The sequence below is a fragment of the Corythoichthys intestinalis genome, chromosome 4 (genome assembly GCF_030265065.1).
Source record: "Corythoichthys intestinalis isolate RoL2023-P3 chromosome 4, ASM3026506v1, whole genome shotgun sequence".
NCBI classification, from domain to species: domain Eukaryota; kingdom Metazoa; phylum Chordata; class Actinopteri; order Syngnathiformes; family Syngnathidae; genus Corythoichthys; species Corythoichthys intestinalis.
The window spans coordinates 26773257-26796165 of NC_080398.1; the positions used below are offsets into that span (position 1 = coordinate 26773257).

At 39.4% G+C, this 22909-nt stretch overlaps 1 protein-coding gene across 1 annotated transcript; it reads right to left on the minus strand.

The window, feature by feature from the left end:
* Window positions 1–10185: 10185 nt before the first annotated feature.
* gapdh (glyceraldehyde-3-phosphate dehydrogenase) lies at window positions 10186–22900 on the minus strand. The gene is made up of 12 exons (XM_057834702.1): window positions 22783–22900; window positions 22576–22621; window positions 19962–20061; window positions 18529–18635; window positions 18326–18416; window positions 18139–18254; window positions 17989–18070; window positions 15373–15524; window positions 15213–15291; window positions 14830–14913; window positions 12381–12478; window positions 10186–10539 (listed from the first exon to the last, which is right to left on the minus strand). Exons 2-12 carry the CDS (start codon window positions 22596–22598, stop codon window positions 10470–10472), a joined length of 1002 nt encoding a protein of 333 aa, XP_057690685.1. The 5' UTR covers window positions 22599–22621; window positions 22783–22900; the 3' UTR covers window positions 10186–10469.
* Window positions 22901–22909: the final 9 nt, after the last annotated feature.

A 22909-nucleotide genomic window follows, 5' to 3' on the forward strand; every position in this document is an offset into this window, starting at 1 on the left:
AATTAAATTTGTGAAAATAGATTTAATCCAATTAGAAGAAGCTTTGAACTCAAGGGCTCTGTCTCTTTAAAGCAGGAAAATTATCATGGGAAAAGACTTGGACATTTACAGAATTAATAAGCGACTCTTACAGGGAACATATATTTTAGTATAATGCTGACTAAAATAACATTTTGTTGCAAGCTGTTTTGATTGAAGTCATTTTAAATTTCCTGTCTCATTATTAATCAAAAGATGTTAAAAATAGTGGTGATGATGGACGCCAAATTTATCACTACTCACGTTTTTGTTGTCAGATCGTCTCCGGCAATTCCTCGGGTATTTATGAACCCACATCGGCAGAGATTTCAATTTGCTCCTTCTGATCTGTCGTATGACGTGCAGGTGAGCTGGGGGGGGGGGGGGGGGGGGGGGGGGGGGGGGGGGGGGGACTGAGAGAAAGCAAATATGTGGTGACTGTAGGACCACCCCTGCTCCAGATCTCTCCTATTCACATCTTTAGCAGTTTTCTCTCTTTTTATCCACCAAATCGAGCAATGAAATTGGAAAAAAAAGGCACAAAATATGATATAGCTTTTCATTTCATTTAGATTTCATTTTAATATAAGCCCTCATATACACGAGTCAAGAAAATTAAAGACTTAATTGCATACTATAGTTGTGCAAATACGGTACTTGAATCAAATAGCATAAAATTTGAATGCCTTTATTGTGAATCGGGGACTCGAGCATTATTATAAAGCATTTATTTAGGTTCCTATTTTTGTTTAAAAAAAAAAAAAAAAGCACTTGTAGCAAAAACCACGTTTTACAGTAAAATGTATCTTATGATTTTTATTTTTAAAACATTTCCCTAAAAAAAAAAAAAAAAAAAAAAAAGTGTTTGGAACTGCAAATTACAGTGGAAGGTAAAATGTGGGGTTGGATATGTATTTTTTTGTAATACAGTGATCCCTCGTTTTTTTGCGGTTAATGGGGACCAGAACCCGCCGCGATAAACGAAAAACCATGAAGTAGCAAACCCCCCCCCCCCCCCCCCCCATTTTTTTTTTTGTTCAATATATTTATTCAGATTTAGCACTGGAAAGCGATATCTATATATACTGTATATAAGACATGTTTTTTCACTTTTTTCCCAAAATATAATTAAAAAAAAACTTTTATTCACATATACAGTGGGGCAAATAAGTATTTAGTCAACCACTAATTATGAAAGTTCTCCCACTTGAAAAGATTAAAGAGGCCTGTAATTGTCAACATGGGTAAACCTCAACCATGAGAAACAGAATGTGGGAAAAAAAATCCAGAAAATCACATTGTTTGATTTTTAAAGAATTTATTTGCAAATCATGATGGAAAATTAGTATTTGGTCAATACCAAAAGTTCATCTCAATACTTTGTTATGTACCCTTTGTTGGCAACAACGGAGGCCAAACGTTTTCTGTAACTCTTCATAAGCTTTTCACACATTGTTTCTGCTATTTTGGCCCATTCCTCCATGCAAATCTGTGCTAGAGCAGTGATGTTTTGGGGCTGTCGTTCGGCAACATGGATTTTCAACTACCTCCTCACCCCGTGGCGTCAAAATGATAACAAGAACGGTGAGCAAAAATCCCAGAACCACACGGGGGACATAGTGAATGACCTAAAGAGAGCTGGGACCACAGTAACAAAGGCTACTATCAGTAACACAATGCGCCGCCAGGGACTCAAATCCTGCACTCCCAGATGTGTCCCCCTGCTGAAGAAAGTACACGTCCAAGCCCGTCTGCGGTACGCTAGAAAGCATTTGGATGATCCAGAAGAGGACTGGGAGAATGTGTTATGGTCAGATGAAACCAAAATAGAACTTTTTGGTAGAAACACAGGTCCTCGTGTTTGGAGGAAAAAGAATACTGAATTGCACCGTACCCACTGTGAAGCATAGGGGTGGAAACATCATGCTTTGGGGCTGTTTTTATGCAAAGGGACCAGGACGACTGATCTGTGTAAAGGAAAGAGTGAATGGGGCCATGTATCGAGAGATTTTGAGTGAAAATCTCCTTCCATCAGCAAGGGCATTGAAGATGAGACGTGGCTGGGTCTTTCAGCATGACAATGATCCCAACCACACAGCCAGGGCAACAAAGGAGTGGCTTCGTAAGAAGCATTTCAAGGTCCTGGAGTGGCCTAGCCTCCAGATCTCAACCCCATAGAAAATCTGTGGAAGAAGTTGAAAGTCCGTGTTGCCGAACGACAGCCCCAAAACATCACTGCTCTAGAAGAGATCTGCATGGAGGAATGGGCCAAAATACCAGCAACAGTGTGTGAAAAGCTTGTGAAGAGTTACAGAAAACGTTTGGCCTCCGTTATTGCCAACAAAGGGTACATAACAAAGTATTGAGATGAACTTTTGGTATTGACCAAATACTTATTTTCCACCATGATTTGCAAATAAATTCTTTCAAAATCAAACAATGTGATTTTCTTTTTTTCCAAATTATGTCTCTCATGGTTGAGGTTTAACCATGTTGACAATTACAGGCCTCTCTAATATTTTGAAGTGGGAGAACTTGCACAATTAGTGGTTGACTAAATACTTAATACTTAATTGCCACACTGTATATATATTTTTAATAAACGGTTTTTAAGCACGTCCATTTTTTTGATTTTTTTGTTTTACTTTAAACTTGTTACTGTCCAACCGAATTATTTTCAAACAGGAATAAAGCAGAAAAATGCTTGGCTTTATTAAATGCTGCATTGAGTGAGTCCACTCAAATCCAAAGCTGCTCACTTACACACAATGAGTTGCCACAGCAACTGTTTAACAAGTTAAACGATGATTGACGCATGCAGCGCTTTGAAGCTCGGTTCTCTGGCAACATCAGACATCAACGGCTGTCATTGTTAACTTTAATAAGCAACTCCAATGCACTCACCGCCTGACCAACAACGAGGGATGGAGGGATAGTGACACTACGCAATTGGCTCTGGACAGCTCATCTTTTTTTTATTTGGAAGAAAAAAAATTCCGCAATGGACTGAGGGCGCAAAATTTGAAGCGCGAAGTAACAAGGGCAGTGCTTAATTTGTAAATCATAAGGCAAGGGCGTAGGTTTGCGTAGGGACAGTAGGGACATAACACTACCAACTTTTCAGGGTGCTGAAATTGTCCCCACCAACTTTTAAGCAACCCTATTTGCATTATATAATGGCTTGAGTTATATAGGTCATTTAGATTGTTTTCCCATATATTGTAAGAAGAATTGACTCGACCATTATTAAGTGAGTTACAGTACTTTCAGTATGTTCAGACTTACATCGATCCCTTGCTGAATGTGCCAGTCCATTTTTTCCCTCCTCAAACGCATGTTTGATTGGCTGATGACTTGACACCTCCACCCCCATCCACACACACACGCATTCACAGCCAAACAGAAATACAACATACCGCCTCCTCCGGCCCTTTGAAGACAAGGGATATTAGAAGTTTTTTTCCCACCAGCAGAAGCCACTGTAAGTAATGTAAAAAGATGTCAATATTGTGGAGGTGGGGAACACACCACTAATTTTGAAACTGAAAGTCCGCCTTGCATCAGAGTTAGCATAACATTAATCTGTGTGAATTTCTCGAACTCAAGGACAAAGTTGCGTTGAGAGAAATATCCTCCTGTATGTTTTCTAACGTTAACGTTAATCAAACTGGAAGAAAAGTAGTGAACCAAGGATTACCCCTTTATGGATGGATTATAGAATTGATGATTAACAAGTTTGTATTTCTTATGTACAGTATGTTAATATAATTTGTGTTCAAATATTGCAATTTAAATTTGCTAATAAAATCATGTATTCTGGAAGTTTTCAAAATGTTTCTTTAGTAGTTTTTGCAGACAAGGGTTTAAATTGAACGGTCTATCACCTCAACCAATTTACAGGAAAGTTAGTATAAGTCAATACAGATTTATTTTGCCTTGATCATTTAGCCTATCAATTAATTAGGGTCATATTGGTGAGAAATGTAGCCCTGACCCTCGTTCACCCAGTCTGTTTGGTCTTATAAATGTCCCGTCCCCAGCAAAAAAAAGTGTATATACAGGTTATGCTGTTATATCGTCCCTACCAATGCTGAGACCAAACCTATGCCCTTGTCATAAGGAGCCGGAACGCAAAGTACATATGACAGCACAGGGATGACGAGAAGGGCAGACGTCCCGGAACATACGCAGAAAATGGTGCTGAATACAACACGCAAATGCCCACTTGCCATGCTGTGGGACTAACAAGCCTCAATTTAAGATAAAATCCATGGTATAAATGTTATGACAACAATTGACAATTATTTAGGCTATACTCTGCACAGCAAGGGCAATTGCCCACTTAACCACAGGTGGGACTTACAGTACACAGTCAGCAATTAGTTTCTCAACAGGTCTAACTTGTAAAACATAAAAAAAATAAATAAATAAAATAAAAATCTGAGATTACAATTAGGGCTGTCAAAATTAACGCGTTAACGTGTGGTAATTAATTTGTTAAATTAATCACGTTAAAATATTTAACGCAATTAACGCATGCACGGAACGACCCACTCAAGCATTGCCGCGAACAGACTACAATGGCGCCGTTTGAAGTATATTGAGAGCTAAGGGCAGAGACAAGCAAGTGGAGTGGACGCAGGTGTTACCAGCACCCGCCAAGGGGGCCGCTGTTATTTTCAATGTGACTGGCGTTGTCAGATTGAGCAGTGAGGAAGAAAGTGGTCGAGCGAGAGAGGGAGCGAGAGAGTAGAGAAAGTGCGCAGTTAGCGCAGGCTCAAGTGCTGCGTCCCCCACATGCTTTTGTTTTGTTAATTAAAGTACCCACAAGAAGTCATCCAACGCCTCTCTGTGTTTATATGTACGCCGCAGTCTTCCTCAGGAGGAGATCGGACGAAGCGAGCCAACCGACGACAACGAGCCAACATGAATCGCTAGTCTATCGCACCGCCAATTACCAAGAAGGGCAAATTGGTAACGCAGGCATTTCTATTTAATGGAATAAGCGGTGGCATCTCTTCCACAACTGTTATAACTACTGTGGCAAGCAACATGGGGAAGATTAACTGGAGATGATCTTTTTCTTAACACCATGTATTGTACTCAACGCAGAGAAGGTATATCATTTACAACAACCACTGTGACTCGTGGTTGCTCAAATTCCCATCATGCATATGGGCAGTTAAGAACATTTAAGTCGCTACAGTATCATTTTGTGAAAGCACAACAAAAATAATATTCTTATCACTCAAAAATGAAATAATGTTCACAAAAAGAAAAGCGCTCACTGCAAAGAGATCTGGCATTCCCAATCAAAATAGCTGTGCAAAATAATACTGTATTCAAGCATTAAGTTTAGCTCAACAAATACACTAGATGGCAATATTTAGTCACAATATACAAACTATCAAAATTACTGTATCTTGTACTCACATTTATCTTTTAAGAATTACAAGTCTTTCTATCCGTGGATTTGGGGGACGGGTATCAATAAGCGTTTGCTTTTTCCCGTTTTCCTTTGTCTGTCATCGTCTTTTTTTCGGGCAAATTAGTCGAAAAAAGACAGTGTACAAAAGAATTACAACTGATCAAAACATTGAAAACATGAAAAAAGATCTCTCAACTCAAGACTGGAATGATGTTTACAATGCAAATAATGTAAATGCAGCTTATGGGTGCTTTATGAATACACTTCAGCATATTTACGATAAGCACTGCCCGGTTAAGTTGTCTCCCACAAAACAAAGAATGCAAAACAAACCTTGGATGACCAAGACGCTTATCAACGCTTGCAAAAAGAAAACATCCCAGTATATGTATTTTATCTCCCAATGGACAGGGCCTGCTGAGGAGAAGTATAAGAAATACAGAAATAAGCTAAATTCCATTCTGCGAGCCAATGTTTCTCCTTTCTGGCCAAAATATCCCACACTCTGAAACTGTCAATGATTCTGATGATGATGACAATGACAATAAATTCATTCATTCATTCATTCATCCCTTTCACAGAAAGAATGTTAATGTTAATGCCGTCTTGTGGATTTATTGTTATAATAAACAAATACAGTACTTATGTACAGTATGTTGAATGTATATATCCGTCTTCTTATCTTTCCATTCCAACAATAATTTACAGAAAAATATGGCATATTTTAGAGATGGTTTGAATTGTGATTAATTGTGATTAATTACGATTAATTAATTTTCGTTTGACAGCCCTAATCACAATAAATAACATAAACTCATTCTTTTGCTACTTTCATCCCCCACCGTTTTTTCTCTGGCCCTAAAGTTCCCACCGCCTTACAAATTGTGCAGCCCAAACCCTGAATTTCCCATAAGGGTACTGGCCCGTTGCTGTCATGTCCCCTGCCTATCTGGTTCACTCATTTTCCTTTCCCGCCTCTCAGCTGGGCACAGCTGCCACCAATCATCGTTTGGGGAGTATTTAAGTGGCAGACTCACTTCACTTCACTGTCTGATCGTTCTAGCACACAGCTTCACATCCTGAGACCGCCTTCCTGTGATATCCTGCCTGCTCTTCTTGACGGAATCCCAACCACTCCTGCTTTCAAGTAATCTGGTCTGCATCTTGTTGCATTTAGTGATGGGTCCGTGAGACCTCATGAAGCGTGTCGACACAGTGACACACTGTGTTGACACAGTGTGGATACTGTGTCATTGAATACTGACACCTGCTGGACATAAAAAATCCCTACAGGCAACCCACTTGACAGACTGACACTGAATCGATGACATAGCATGTAAAATCAAATAATTTAAGTCTTTGCATTCATATTGCATTATTCCGTATCTTTAAATTATGTGAACATATATTATAATGTGAAAATGTAAGTAATAATGAATGTGTGAATGAGAAATGCCTGTGGACTTTTTGTTCTGATAAAATTTTATTCAAAAACAGTTTTTTTTTTAATGTTTAAAATTTAGTTTTAGTAGTTTTAGGTTTTTTTTTTTGTTTTTGTTTTTTTTTTTTAATTAAACAAGCCTGCTGTGGACAACACACGCGCATGGAACCAACGATGCCAGCATGCACAAGAATTTCCAGTTGAAAGAGGTTTGGATAAGATGTCCATTGGCTCAGTTCGGCTTTGGTTCATGTTTGGCTCAGCCATGCATCGTTGCACTTTTGCAATTTCATCTACAGTTGCATTGCCTTCTTGACTCCCCACTTCGTCATCTAAGTGCTACCATAGCCCACCAGAAAGAAATTGAAGTGGACAAAAAAAATAAATTTTAGCTTAATTACAGATTTCTAATAAATTACCCAAAAAGTGACTGTGGGAAAGTAAAGGAATGGCTCTATACCTGTGTTTATTTTGGGATTATCAGAAACGTCATTCTCATGCTTGGGCCAGTAATGCTTCAGCATTGAGGAGGTGGCAACTGTTTGTATATGGCAGGTTAGTCATATACAAAGTACAAATGCGACATTTCACCTGCAAAAAAAAATAACTTTAACAGTAAAACCGAAAATTTTGGACTTGCGCCGCGATACGTTCTAGCCAGGACTCGAACCCGCGCGCACTATGCGTCGGGGACTGAGTGACGTTTGCTCAGACCACTAAGCTAGCAGGTCAAATGTAGGTAGACACGTAGGCAAGGCTCCACAAACGACGGACCCGCGTGTATCTGTCACACTAATAAACTAAGATTTACATTAAAATTAATTGTATTTTGAATGGAAGATGACAAGGGCATTTTCCCCTGTCTTACGTCCATTTCCACAGCATGTAGACAACGAGGAAGTAACCGTGAGATATGGATTGTTTCAGCAGCTCCATCGCGTTGACAGACGCGCTTCCTTTAGAAGCAGTTTGCTGCGTCATGACTGTGTCGACACAGTTCAATGAGTTCATGCATCGGTCACGTGATTTTCTTGTAGCGATACGCGCACCGACGCAGGGGTTGCTCCATGAGCTCGGCGCGCGCGCCGGCGCATTAGTATCACTGGACCCATCACTAGTTGCATTTCCTACATTCTGCTGCTGATTGCAATAAATGGCCTCCTGGCCAAACTTTCATGCCTGTTGCTGAATCTGCATTCTGGTTCCAACGCTCACTTGACTAATCCTGACAGTTGCTCCGGCTGTTGGTGGTGTACCTGGCTGACTGCTGGCGCTGTAGCTGGCCCCCACTTCAGGTGGCGCTGACCCTGACCAGCTGCTGCTACGGTAGCAGCCTCCTGCCCCGACTTGGCTGGCTGTCCGTGAACCTGATAGCTGCTGCGGCGCTAGCCTCCTGCTGCACCCGTGAGCATGATTGCTGCAGCTGTCCTCATTGCCCGTTGTTGCTTTTCTGACTCGTTTTGACCAATCTTCCTTCTTTTTGAAAAAAGACAGTAAATGCAAGCTTTTTTGGCATGTTGAAGTACCGTTTGATACTGGCTGATTGCTCCTCAGATGCCGCAAATTTCCTTTTTTTTTAATGTCAGGGGCGTGATTTGTTGGTCCAGCTTTTCAGTGCATCAACAAATCTCCGACTCTTTTCAAATGACAATTTTTTTTTTTATAAACAACATGCAATTCTTGGGATTTGATCTGTAAATGAATTCATGCATATTATTTTATTTTATACAATTTTTAAAAACGCTGTTCTATCATTTTCTATACACGAGAGGTGCCAGATCTGCCCAAATAAGTTCCGGAACACAGGGAGGCCAAAATCAAGAGGTGCCGGATCTTGTTCCAGCAGGATCCGGCACAAATTACCCCCCGAGCGAGGGATCACTGTATTCCAAATTTCCCAAAAGTTTATTTGCATATTAGATTAATATTTTCTCACTATCTCTCAACATTGAGCTTTTTGTTTTTCCCTTAAATGAAATTTTGAGTGTAATTTCTGTTTTAACTCTGTAGCTGTCATTGACTGAGATGGACGTCCAATCCATCTGAAGTGGGAGGGCTGCAGCGAATGAACGAATGGAGCCAACCCTCCCACTTCAAATGGATTGGACGCCAACAAGTGAAGAAACCCCACATGATTGGACATCTGCAGTATGTAACGTATGTAGAATGAAGAATATTGTAGTCATGTACGAAGAGCATTTTGAATAGAAAATGCTAAAATAAAAGGTTCCCGGTACGTGTTTCCATGACAACCTCTTGGCTATTTCCTGTTTTGGTCTCGCGTCACGTGTTGTGGGACTGAGGCGGGTGGACATTCGCGCCGAGGTTTGAGACGTTGCAAGGGAATGTTGATCTGTGGATATCCATATATGAAGGTGAGTATTTTTCCTTCATTCTGGAGGGTATAAGCAAAAGGTTGGACCCCCTACATGCACGGCCGTTTCGTAGCTTTGCCGTAGCAACAACGGGCAGTCTACGCCCAAGTCCAAGTTGGCAAGCTTTGTTTACATCATATGCGTGTTGCACATTCATGCCATGAGGTGATGTGTTCGTTTAGCATCTGTGGGATGTGTTGTAAGTCCGACTGAGTGTAAAGCGCTTAGTTGCCGCCACGTTTTGTGGCCAAATTGACCGTGTGTGTGTTGAGAGGAGTACTTCCGGGTTGTTAATGTGCACAGCTGCATGCGCATCCGCGCCCGCCACCACCTTTGTGATTATTGCACTGTAAAATCCACCCGTGTGTTGTTGATTTATTGTGCCGTCAGTTTGCATTGTTATACATTGGCACTGATATGCTGTTAACCATAACCCGAAATTCAGAAGTTTTGACATTAGGCTTAATCTTCGAGTTAGCGGGGTTTAATTGGTCGGTAGAGTTGGTTTCAACAAATTCCAAGGAGTTTGTCAGATATTTGTTAGTTTCAGGGCTCCGGAGAGGCTAAGCTAGCGCGAAATTCTGATATTCCCCTTTAAATTCAATCATCGGAAAGTCAATTACATGTGAGGACATTTTTCTGTTGTCATTCTTATGTTGAGGTGGCAAAGGGAGAAAAATGGGTAAAAAGTAACATTACTTTTAAAGTAACTTAGTTAATTTGATAATGAAGTAATCAGTAAAGTAACTAGATTACTTTTTTGAGGCGTAATCAGTAGTAAAATTACTTTTTCAAGTAATCTGTGACAACACTGGACATCTGCCATCATCAGAGGCAGCCAATGAGCGAACCTTGTTTTTGAGATACATGAACAGTTTTGTGAAGCCAATCTAGCCCATTAATAGCGCAAAAAGAGCCCGGAATTCTCACAAAGAGGACTTTTATTTCTCCGCTGACTGCATTGCTGCAGCACCACAGACACTCAACACCTTCAACTCCTCACAAACGCAGAACAGGACATTTCAGAGAAGGAAATCTTGACAAATAATTCCTTTAGAGATCTGTGGAAGGGTGGAGGGGTCTCTTCCCAGGCAGCGGGGCTTGTCTAGTAGTAAACGTAACCGGGCAGAGTTCACCCTGCACCGGGTTAAACATGTGGAACGCCGCTGTGGAGAATGTGGCAAAGTGCAAGGACGCCCGATCGGGTTTACTCCTTGGAAGCCATGTGTGCCATCAGGTCGCACACACGGTTGCTGTAGCCGAACTCGTTGTCGTACCTGATGAGAAGCAAAAGCTTTTAGTCAGTGGTGGAAAGTGGATAAACACAGAATTAATTTTTCTCTAAAGTGTAAGAGGAGAAAAACAATTATAAGCCAGTATTTTCAGGAAGTTGCCTTCGTAATGGGTACCAGCCATTTCATCAATGCTTGTGCCATTTTTGCTAATGAAATGAGAGTATCCCAGATGACATCATTTATACTCATTATCTCGTGCACCTACAGTATGCTAAAGTCTATCCGTCTGTGGGTATAGCGGATGTCACTTCCCTAATGTAAGTTAGGGTGACCAAACGCCCTCTTTTGCCCGGACAAGTCCTACTTTCACGCAGTATCCTCGTTTTCCGGGCGGGTTTTATAAATTCATAAAAATGTCCGGTTTTTATGATTTTTTAACGGGATCAACTTGAAGAGAATTCCTCCGGCCGCTAGGGAGCAACGCTTGCCTGCGTTGACGTTGCTCCTACTAGTAGGGGCGGGAGAAGGAGTAGATTTTCTTCTTCTTTTTTGCTGGCAGTTCACCCTTTGTTTCATGGGGAATTACCACCATCTACTGACGGTTTGGCGAGAGCTCAGACTACAGTAAGGAGTTCAATAAGAAGTTCTAAAAGACGTGGCTCCATACACCTTTCTGTAAGTTTCTCCCGTTAATGTCGATCACGTGTCTTCTGTTGTACATAGGTTATATGTGTACACAGAGATGCAGTATATTGTATGAGTCTTGTAATTGTTCTGCGTTAGTTAGTGGTTGAATGCTGGTATAGCTAAATAGCTGTGTTGCTTATGAGTTTTTTTTACGATAAATACGTATATAATGGCAACTGTTGACTTCTGTCGTAGATTTGTACTGGTGTAATCTGGAAAATCCCGTTTATTGTCGCATCTTTGCACTGCCGATGGTAGTAAACTTTTATAGCAAAGTCTGATTTTGCCTCGGCTCCCGTATTCGCTAATAGGGTAGCAATCAGTGAGCTCAGCTGCGCTAGGCATTATGGGCAATGTAGTTTTGAATTTGAACTGCTGCGTTTGGAAACATGCTGGTTGAATCGCTTGTCAGTTCATTTCAGTTATTGTTTGCGTACAATTTAGAACATTGTATGAGAATAAAAATTGAGTGGGAATAACATTTTGTCAACGACAATTGTCGTGATCGTAATTTTAAAAAATGTTGAGTTGGCACATAGCCAACTGTGTGTGTGTATTAACTGGACTACATTTCCATGAGTCTGCATTATATTATTTTTTTAAATAATTATTCTTTTTTTTTTTTTTTTGGAATTATTTTTTTTAGGAAGAATAAAGCCTGTTGAGTAAAAAAAAGAGGGATATGCATCTTTGAGTGATCTTCGAGTAAAATTCAAGTATCTCGAGGCCGGGCCGAGTGTCCTCTTTTTTGAAAATCAAAATATGGTCACCCTAATGTAAGTGACATGTAGAAAACGAATTTGGCCCTCAAATTGCGCTGTCTTCGACCTTTTCATTGTTATTCCATCCAAAGCAATGCATCAGACAATGCTTGCTTCGTTCCAGTAATCCTGATTGTGACATGTTAATCATAATTAATGATCATGCTAGCTAGTGTAGGTTGCAGAATACTCACACAGCAACAACAGAATTGAAAAAGTATGGATAGTCTGCAAAAATCTAGCATATTTTGATTGTGACATCAACTTCTGCTTGGAGATTTTTTTGTAGTGGTGGGAGTGAAGGCAGTTGAGAAAGGATGACTAATCAGGATCTACTTTCAATATTTCGTATAGTATTTCCCAATTTTAGTTTGATAACCCGAAAATTCAGTGAAGCAGTTGCACTTTAACACAAGTTTCTGTTGAGACACATACCAGGAAACCAGCTTGACAAAGTTGTCGTTGAGGGCGATGCCAGCGCCGGCATCAAAGATGGAGGAGTGCGTGTCGCCGTTGAAGTCTGTGGACACAACCTGCAACAAAATATTTCACACATTAACCCTTTATAGGGCACACATTTAATACTATGCTTTTAAAGATGAATAAACTTTAGTGTTATTGAGCCCATAGACACTTTTTGTTGGCTTTACACAGTTTAATTTTAGTTGTTATTCATATATAAATAATAATACAATCTTGAATAATAGAAAATGATTTAAAAATCATTATTAATCTTAAAATAGTTCAAATTTCCAATTTCTGGCTTTATTCATATTAATTGTATAATTTCGTTTTTAAATTAACTTTTTTAAGATATACATTAGAAAAATAACAATTGAAAATATTAGAATTAGGTGTTTTATTACAATGGAAGTTTGTTTTTATTCATTTTAATTCTATTGAAAATTTAATTAACGTTAATATCATAAGCGGATTTTAAGGGGGGCCCAGCCCCCCCGGTGGCCGAAAAGTGTCATTGCATGAAATTGATTTTCCTAAATATAAGTTGTAAAGCAATAAAACTGCATCAGAAATGAATGAAATAACAACAACAAATATTTGCATAATGGGTCAAAATTATTTTTCGAACAGATCATGTGACTAGCACCTTAGATGGTCATTTGCAGGGTGAGGCAGCATTTAGTTATTATGCTCCTCACCTCTGGAACAAGTTACCCGAACGTCTGAAGTATGCTCAAACTGTTAGCTCCTTTAAATCAGGGCTAAAAATGCTTTTGTTTAGCACTGCATATCCATAACTGTCTATATAATTCAATCTATCTGCTTTCTATTCCTCTTGTGCTTATCTCAATTGCTGATTTCAATTATTATTATTAGTAGTAGTTTTTGTTTTATTTTTATTTATTTATTTTTATTCTGTGATTAAATGCGATCTTTTGTCTTGGTTTTTACGTTGTGTTGATTTAAATGTGATCTTTATGGTCTTCATGTGATGTAAAGCACTTTGAATTGCCTTGTGTTGAATTGTGCTATATAAATAAATTTGCCTTGCCTTGCCTTTGCTTTGCATGATCCCCCCCCCCCCCCCCCCCCCCCCCGCAAAAAAAATTAGGGGAGGGCAATTTATTTTTCAAATGATTTTTTTATTTGATTGAAAATTTTTTTTTTTTTGATTGAAGCAACTTTTTTGGGGATTGAATGATTTAGACACAAATGTCCTACCCATAATATGGCCCAAACACAAAAAGGATTGCTTCAATCAAAGAAAACTTGTTCAATGAAAAATTAAGTGTTCAAATGCAAATTTTTCGATCTCAAATATTTTTTCGCATTCAAAAACGTTTTCTATGATTGTTTTTTTTTTGTTGTTGTTTTTTTTTGATTGAAGTGATTTTCCTTTTTGAAGCAACTTATTTTTTGATTGAATAATAAAAAAAAAAACGTCCTAGCCAAAATGTGGACTAAACACAAATCAAAATTACTTCAATCAAAAAAGTGGCTTGAATCAAAAAAGATTCCAATCAGAAAAAAAAATAAAATAAAATAAAAATAAAAGAATTTTAATAATAGCTTTCACACGCATTTTTTAAGTTTCAAATTTATTTTTGACACTTTTTTTTTTTTTATTGAAGCAAATTATTTTTGATTGAAAATATATATTTTGATTGAAGCAACTTTTTCTTATTGAAGCAATTTTTTTGGGGGATTGAATAATAAAGACACAAGTCTGTCTCCATATGGCTCCATACAGGGGATACAATTTTTGACTGGGGTAACTACATTGGCACGACACCGGCGAGCATACCATATTCAACGAATGACAATCTTGGCGAAAAGTACTGTATTGCCTAAGCAGCCTGATTTAAAATTCCCCTCAAGAATGATGGGAAACAAAAAACGCTCATTGTCAACTTATTATTATAAATATTCTTGAAAGTTAATTTTATTGCTGACACTGCGTTTCGGGGTCATCAACATGTTGTGGCTCCCCTGCCCCAAAAGTCAAACTCCGCCTATGGTTATTATACACATTTTTTAATAAAAGCCAATCTAAAATTACAATTAAAAAATTTAAAACTGCATTAGTAATTTTTTTTAAAACCATTTTTTATTACCATTACCAATATACACTACCGTTCAAAAGTTTGGGTTGTAAGCGACCCCAAACTTTTGAACCGTAGTGTATCATATGGGATTATTCATTATGTACACTACAGTTCAAAAAGTTTGGGGTCGAAGCAGACCCCAAACTTTTGAACCTTAGTGTATACACACACATGAAAAAAAAAATCAAATTAAAATAATCATATAGTATTCTTAATTCTCTCTCCCTCTCTTTTTTTTTTTTTTTAAATGAACAGCGTTTCTGTTTTTATTAATTTTAAACCCAATTATTTTTTTTATTGAGCATGCCAACACATACCTGGTGGTCTGTGTATCCCAGAATGCCCTTCATGGGTCCTTCAGAGGCAGCCTTCACCACCTTCTTGATGTCGTCATACTTGGCCTGGAAAAGACGGACCAATGTGTTATGCGAGTACAGGATTTGGAACTTTAATTTTCCTGAAAACAACGCAGTTCCTAAAATAACCAGCAGAGGGAAGAATTATACAAGAATTGGATGAATTTTGACGACTTGGTAGCCACCAATGATCACGTCTCATTACCATTGACAGCAATAGACGTCCAATCCACTTTGATTAGGAGGGTTGAGAGCAATTTGCTACAAGGCCTCCCAGTGCAAATGAATTGGACATCCATCACCATCAGTAGCATGAAGAGGATTCAGGAGTCAAGACTACTCACCGGTTTCTCCAGACGGACAGTAAGGTCCACCACGGACACGTTGGGGGTGGGCACACGGAAGGCCATGCCGGTCAGCTTGCTGTGAAACAGACACAATTTGACATGTTGCCTTCAACCCTACTGGCATAAATAGATCGTATGCACGTTTTTTAAATTTTACCCGTTAAGCTCGGGGATGACCTTGCCGACGGCCTTGGCGGCACCGGTGGAAGCGGGGATGATGTTCTGGCTAGCGCCACGGCCGTCCCTCCACAGCTTGCCGGAGGGTCCGTCCACTGTCTTCTGGGTGGCGGTGATGGCGTGAACTGTGCTCTGACGGGTGAAGACGACATGTCCGATTAATTAAAATCGAGCCCCGCTGCCAATTCAGATTATGTCAGTCGTAGGCGTAACACAGACAAAATTCTAATTTGATCTGTGAACCGTTGAACAAAATTATATTATATATTTATTATATAACATTTAAATTCAGCTAGTAGACCTGGGCTCTGATTAGTAGTTCGCTTAATCATTTTTAAAAACTCATTAAAAGGATATTTATAGAAGTTTAGTTTCAGATTTTCACTTCTTGATTTGTCAAATTTTTGGATGTTGAAGGGAAGGCTCAAGGTCTTCTTGTTTAGGACACTCACTAAAATGGCTACACCTCTGTTATTCCTGGACAAATCAGAATGAAATTTGCAAGGTATATTCCAGTGTTGTTTTCGTCAACAATGACGATAACGAAAATATTTCGTGTCTTCAGAGACTAAAACATAATGATGGATGCCAGTTGTCGTCTGACGAGACGAAAAAGAGATGAAAATTTTTGAAAGTTTCCGTCATAAGTTCACAATGTGTGATATTTTCTTATTGTATGTGTAGTTAGCACACGACTTAGCAGTTTTTGGTCACTCATGTGATATGCTGCCCCCACACCCCACACACAGACTCACTTACAAGCCAGTGAGTACACGTGGGCCCATTCCATGCTCCTTTTGTAAAACGTGTTGGTACTGCTTGGTAAGTTTTGTTTTCTTATCTTTGCTATGCCATGTTTCTTTAGCCTTTATAGGTCTGTGCTGAGGATTATCACACACTAAACTAACATGTAGCATAAGCATAGCGCCCGCGTTAGCATTAGCATTTAGCCCGGCTACTTGGTGAGTGTCTTACACTCTTGGGTAACTTTTCACATACAGTTCGTGGCGTCCAGGCCGAGTGTGTATTACCATCATGAAGATGTTGGTGTCCTTGTAGACTCTACAGTTATGTGCTCGTCAATGTTCATTCAGAATGGTTGGAAACATTTTATTTATTTATTCATGGACTAAAACTTTAGGTTTATAGACAAAAATACTTTGACAAATTGTCGACTAAAACTAGATGACATTTGTCCTAGTTTTGGTTGACTAAAACATTTTGAAATAACTAAAATATGACTAAGACTAATAAGTATTTTTGTCCAAAAGACCAAGACGAAAATTAAAAGGGCAGCCAGGAACAACACTGGTATATTCTAGAGATCCTCAGAGCCCTAATTTTTTTTTTGTCTCAGGGTTGACCAATTATATTACTCAATCGTAGACTTATTGTTGCCTGTAGGTTCTGAATTAGCCAGTAGAGGGAATGTGTGTTCTTTGGGCTGATGAGATGTTTAGGGACCGAACTGTTTGGTTGCAGTTCATTTGAACTTGATCGGTTCCGAAATTGCGATTTGAATAATCTGCAGCTGATTATCTATTAATTAAGAAGAAATAAACTTTTTATTCTACTTCATACAGCACTGCATATTCACATACACTCAACATGCTTCTTCCAGTAGTATATATTAATTTCAGACTTAAAGACTTAAAAAAATATATACATTTTTTAAATTAATGTTAATTATGTTACTTAATTTTTTTTAATTTTTTTTAAATAGGTCTGTATTACAAATGAGTTTTCTAAACAGAAATTGATAGAAACAAAAGTTTAAGGCTTGACAAGTGAAATTTAAGACAATCTTAAAATGTCTTGTGGGGCAAATGTCACAGTAAACTGTTAAAAATAAATGATAAATAAAGAAAGAATAAATAAATTTAACTGCTCGAAGGTCAGAAAATGCATCTTTTTTTAATGCACTAGTTTAGGGGAACTGCAACTTGTCGCTCCAGAGCCGCATGTGGCTCTTTTTGTTTTGCTGAGGCTCTTCGTGAAAATGGCAGTGAACTCTTTCAGCTCCATTGACAATGTTAGATGCCCAATCATCCTTCCGCTGTGAATTTCAATAAATTCATCACTAGTAGACGTCCAGTCTATTTGAACTGGGAATGGGCTATGAGCTGTGGCGTTCCCCAGGGGTCAATCTCAGCACCCCTACTGTTCATTTGGCATCCAAAAACATGGCTAAAATCAAAAGAAAATCGCATATGCTTTGATAGTGATAAGTTGAAAAATAAGCTAGTTATAAGTTTAACTCATTTTAACATCAATGCATCGACTTTGATGGGAATGTCACCCTGAGAAACATGGCCGTTGGTAGGGGCGATGAAAGGTCTTTTTTTGCTACTGACATGAATTGAAATGAGTGAATAACTAGTAGACGTCCAATCCATTTCAAGTTGATTGGACATCTATCACCATCAATGGCAACCAATGGGTTAACAAGTCAAAATGGCTCTTTGAGTATCTAGGGTTGCTGACCCCTGCACTAGTTCATCAAGCTTAGTGAATTTAAGACTTTTACGCTCCCGTGATATACTAGGTAAGGTTATACAAGGCGTTGTCATTCCTTTTTAGTGTTTCAAATCCTCACCATCAAGCCCTCAATGATGCCAAAGTTGTCGTTGATGACCTTGGCCAGAGGAGCCAAGCAGTTGGTTGTGCAGGAAGCATTGCTAATGAAGATAAACAGACGAGGCATTAATGGACTGGAGTGACCTAACGTGAACGTGCAGATTCTCACCTGACAACCTTCAGGGAGTTGTCGTACTTCTCGTGGTTGACGCCCATGACGAACATGGGTGCGTCAGCGCTGGGTGCGGAGATGATGACCCTCTTGGCGCCGCCCTTCAGGTGAGTCTGAAGTAGAGGGGATGATTGGTTAGCTGAGTGGAGACGGTGGGGTTAAAGTGAGGTTAAAGTGTACGTACAGAGGCCTTCTCAATGGTGGTGAAAACGCCAGTGGACTCAACAACGTACTGAGCACCAGCATCGCCCCATTTGATGTTGGCGGGGTCCCTCCTACAGTAGACAATAGGTTGACATTATGTTAACACATTAAGGGGTGATAGACGTCCAATCCATTCGACAGGTCAATGGTAGTGAAAGAGTTAATAGGTAGTTTTGGACGCACTCGTGGAACACTGTGATCTTGTGTCCATCGATGACCAGCTTGTCACCCTCAACCTTGACTTCGCCGTGGAAGCGGCCGTGGGTGGAGTCATACTTGAACATGTAGACCTAAGGAAGAAGAAGAGCACTTGTGACTTCCATTATAAAAAAAAACAATAATAATTCTATTAGGCACTGTAACCAAGATTTTAAGTAGATGTAACTCAAATTCTTAACTACCGTAATTTTCGCGCTATAACGCGCACCGGACTATGAGCCGCCACCCACCAAATTTGACACGAAAACAGCATTTGTTCATAGATAGGCCGCACTAGACTATAAACCACAGCTGTCCTTACTGTTTTATGGGATATTTACATCAAAAGATATCAACCGGTAACACTTTATTTGACAGCGGCATCATAAGACCAAATGAAATACCATGAAGCTTTGAACCAATTGACTGCAAAACTTCATTGCTTCAAGAAGCTTCATTTGGCCATCACTGCTCTTTTGGGGGAGACTGTCAATCTCTCCTGACACCTGCTGTCAACACTGTTGTCGTCCAACATGCCTCCTAGCATACATTGCAGCACGACACACGTAAATAACAATCAAAATTCATGTTCTATGCTAATTATTTCTTCAGTTACTGTTCTAGTTGATTCATTAGTTGCTAGTTACGGAATTTGTTGACAATTTATTTGACAGTGGCTCAATAAGACTGTCACAAGACTATCATAATTATGACATGACACTGCCATGAGCATTATTGAATGCTTATGACAGATGGCATTTTGTGTCATCCAGCAAACGAGCTCCCTTTTGAATGGACCCGAGAAAGATCCAAGCTGGACATAACACGGAGTTACTGACATAATTTGCCAGATGTCACTTAATGCGATCTGTCCTAAGCATTCATTAATGCCTATGATAATGTCATATCATAATTATGATGGTCTTATGGCAGTCTTATGACACCGCTGCCATGTGTTATGTATTAACCCAAATAAATCAACAAATAAACCGCATTGGATTATAAGCCGCAGGATTCAAAATGACTCATTTTATCAAGTTAATATTATGAACTTGATTAAATGAGAATCTTGAATTAGTTTGCGTGTTTACGTTTTTGCGCCGTACTTGCATTTTTGAGTGAACTGAACAGCGCTTTGCCTCACTCCTAATGCCTTCTAACGAGCGCGCTGGCAACTACGAAGTTAGCCAGAGCATTTACTGTAGCTAAATTGTCTGTATGCTATGCTGACATTATGGTGGCTCGGGTTAGATTCCTGCTTGGAGCAACTTATACAGTATATATATTTAAACTCTAGTCCAGTTGACTTGTAATGTTAAATTGTAGCTGATGACATTTTTTTAACCAATGACTTGACATTTGAACTTTCAATTTTTAAAATTTTTTTTTAAACAGAGTAGGGTTGGGAAAATACTAACCATGTATTCCAGATCAATGAAGGGGTCATTGATGGCCACAACTTCCACCTTCTTGGAGTGGAAAGCAGCACGGGTCACCAGACGACCAATACGGCCGAATCTAAAGAAAGATGAAAACACTTAAGCATTTAAAAGTATGTGTGTGCGTGGGTGGTGGTGGTGGTGGGGGGGTGGGGTCTTGGGCATAGGTTTGCTCTCAACATTGTTAGGGACGATATTACCGTAATGCACATAATGCAAACCAGGGGCGTTACCGGGGGGGGGGGGGGGGGGGGGGGGGTAGTGCCCACCCACGGACACGCTCTGCCCACCCAAAGAAAACTGGATTTAGTACTAACTGCAGTCTGGGCACCGCTTATGGTATCCCATATAGTATCTCATTTAGTACTGATGTGTTCTAAGTTTTAACCTTTGCGTTGTTAGCTCCTCTTTCACCTTAAAAAAAAAAAAAAAAATGAAATGTTGGTTTTGTTCCTAGGGGTCGCTACATACATTTACGCATATTTTGTTTTTTTTTTGTTTTTTTTCACATTTTATCAGTTTTCACCAGTGTTCACCTGGCTGTCGAGTTTGGTGAGTTTTGAAACATTCTGAGGGGTCAAAGTAGGGCTCAAAGCCTCGGCGGGACAAAGAATGACTGCTAGGGGGTGCTACATAGTGTATTTGGAATTTGTCTTCACGGTATCAAAGATTGCACCTGTCTTGACCTGCCTGCTGATTTTGATGCATTTTGAAGCATTCTAAGGGGGTCAAATTGAGCTCAAAGGGGCTGCGGAACAAACAATAACTATAATAATAATAACAATAATAATAATAATAATAAAACCGAGGAACCACAATAGGTTACCCCCCAAAAAAACAAAAAACATTGTCACCTGCATGTCCATACTGTTCAGTTATGGATGTGTTCTAAGTCACATAAAATCAAATCAACTTTTATTTGTTTAGACCAAATCACAACAACAGTTATTTCAAGGAGAAAACAAAACATGTTTTAAGGTGTAGGTCGACCTACTTGAGCATTGTAGCTTTTTTTTTTTTTTTTTGTCTCCCCTCCTCCCAGGTAAGACTAATGCCCACCCAAACCTGGCATCCTGGTAACACCACTGATGCAAACAATGATCCAAATAAGGGACGGCTAGCTTGACTTCGTTGTGTCTTGTGGAGGCCAGCGTGACCGCAGTTGTTTTGCAGGTTAATAAGTTTAATATCATGGCAACTCTGATGCAGGTGGCTGACTTTCAGTGGCAAAATTAGTGTTGTATTCTTACATTACATACAGTGGCTGCTGCTGGCCGAAAAAAAACCCTAAAAACTTCTGATATCCCTCCTCTCCGAAGGGGGCGGAGAAGGCAGCGTGTTGTCACCATGAATTTGTCTGGATGTGATTTGGATGTGCGAGTATGTGTGCGTGTGCGTGTGCGTGTGTGTGTGTGTGTGTGGCGGGACGGGGGGCTTCAAGTCATTAGACAACCAAACGTTTGTTTGAGGGGGAAAAAAGAGGCTGGCACATTCAGCAAGTGAAAAGGGATAAATTTAAGTCTGAACATAATGAAAATAATTCACTTAATAAAATGGTAGGGTCTATTCTATCATTACAGCATATGGAAGACAATCTATATTACCTATATAACTCCTTATATAATGCAAATAAAAGTTGCTGGGGACAATTTGAGCTCCCTGAAAAGTTTGTAGTGTTATGTCCTTACCGTCCCTATGCAAACCTACGCCATTGGTATGTGTGCTCTTTTAATAATAATTAAAAAATAAAAATAAAAAATTAAATTAAAATAGGGGTGGTGGTAATTAATGTAGTCTTTAAGGACTGAGTAAACTGTATCACACTTAAAAATATTTTGAAATAAATTATAAACCATTCTATGCGAATCTTTTGCAGTTTTACATACATACAAGTTGATAAATGCACTGTAACAGATTTAAATGTGCCAACAATTTTTATTTTAATCAGTCATGCACCGCAAGAGGATGCCTGCGTACCACTGGTGGTACTCACACCACACTTTGATAACCACAAAGTAAGCAGAACTACTCCATCAAGCATTATTTTTATGAAATGGCCATTTCTAAAAGTTATAATTAATAATACCACAGAAAAGAGGGAAGCAAATTTACAGGGGAGGGGCATGTTTCAACATTTGATTTGCAAGACGCCCCCCAAAATAAGGGGTCCAAAGTCAAATGTGCCAATTGGTGTGACGACAACAAGCGCAGTGTTTGATCAGCACTTGTTACTTTTTAACCCTGGAGTTCAAAATACACTTCTTGGGGGGTGGGTCAGTCAGAGGGAAGACATCCAAGTGAGCCAATAGACATCAGGGAAGTTGCGGGGGGGGGGTTTGAACTCCTATCTGCTAAAAGTCAAAGTGCAACTCTGACTGGGAGAGCTTAATTTTATCAGTACTATTATTATCCAACAGTGTTAGGCTTCCATACAAACATGGTAATCTCCAGTCATCCATATCTAAGGGGGGAGGGTTTTAAAAATAGCTTGACATTTTCCCTTGAGTGCACCCAAGCTTCACTTGGAATCACAGATTAAATTGCAACTCGCACAAAGATGGAATGAATGTAAAAATGAATGAATAAAGCTTACCCATTGATACCAACTTTAACCATTTTGCCTGAGTTGAGCGAGTCCTCTGCAGAGAACAAAGTGGAACAACATTAGTGGGTTTAAAGTAAGCAACGTCAAAGATTTTAAAGAAGCTGACGGAGGGCCACAACCCAGCTTCTAATTCAGTAACTCAATTAAAAGTAAATTGCACCGAAAAAAAAGGGAATAAACAAAACTTTTCTTTACCGTTTGTGAGAAGCCTGAATCTGTCCTGCGACTCCAGGTGAGAGTGGGGGTGAACAAAGTTGAGCTCGTCCTTTTATCAGAAAATGGACTTTGGAGTAACGCCCCTATGCCACCCAGCGACACGCCC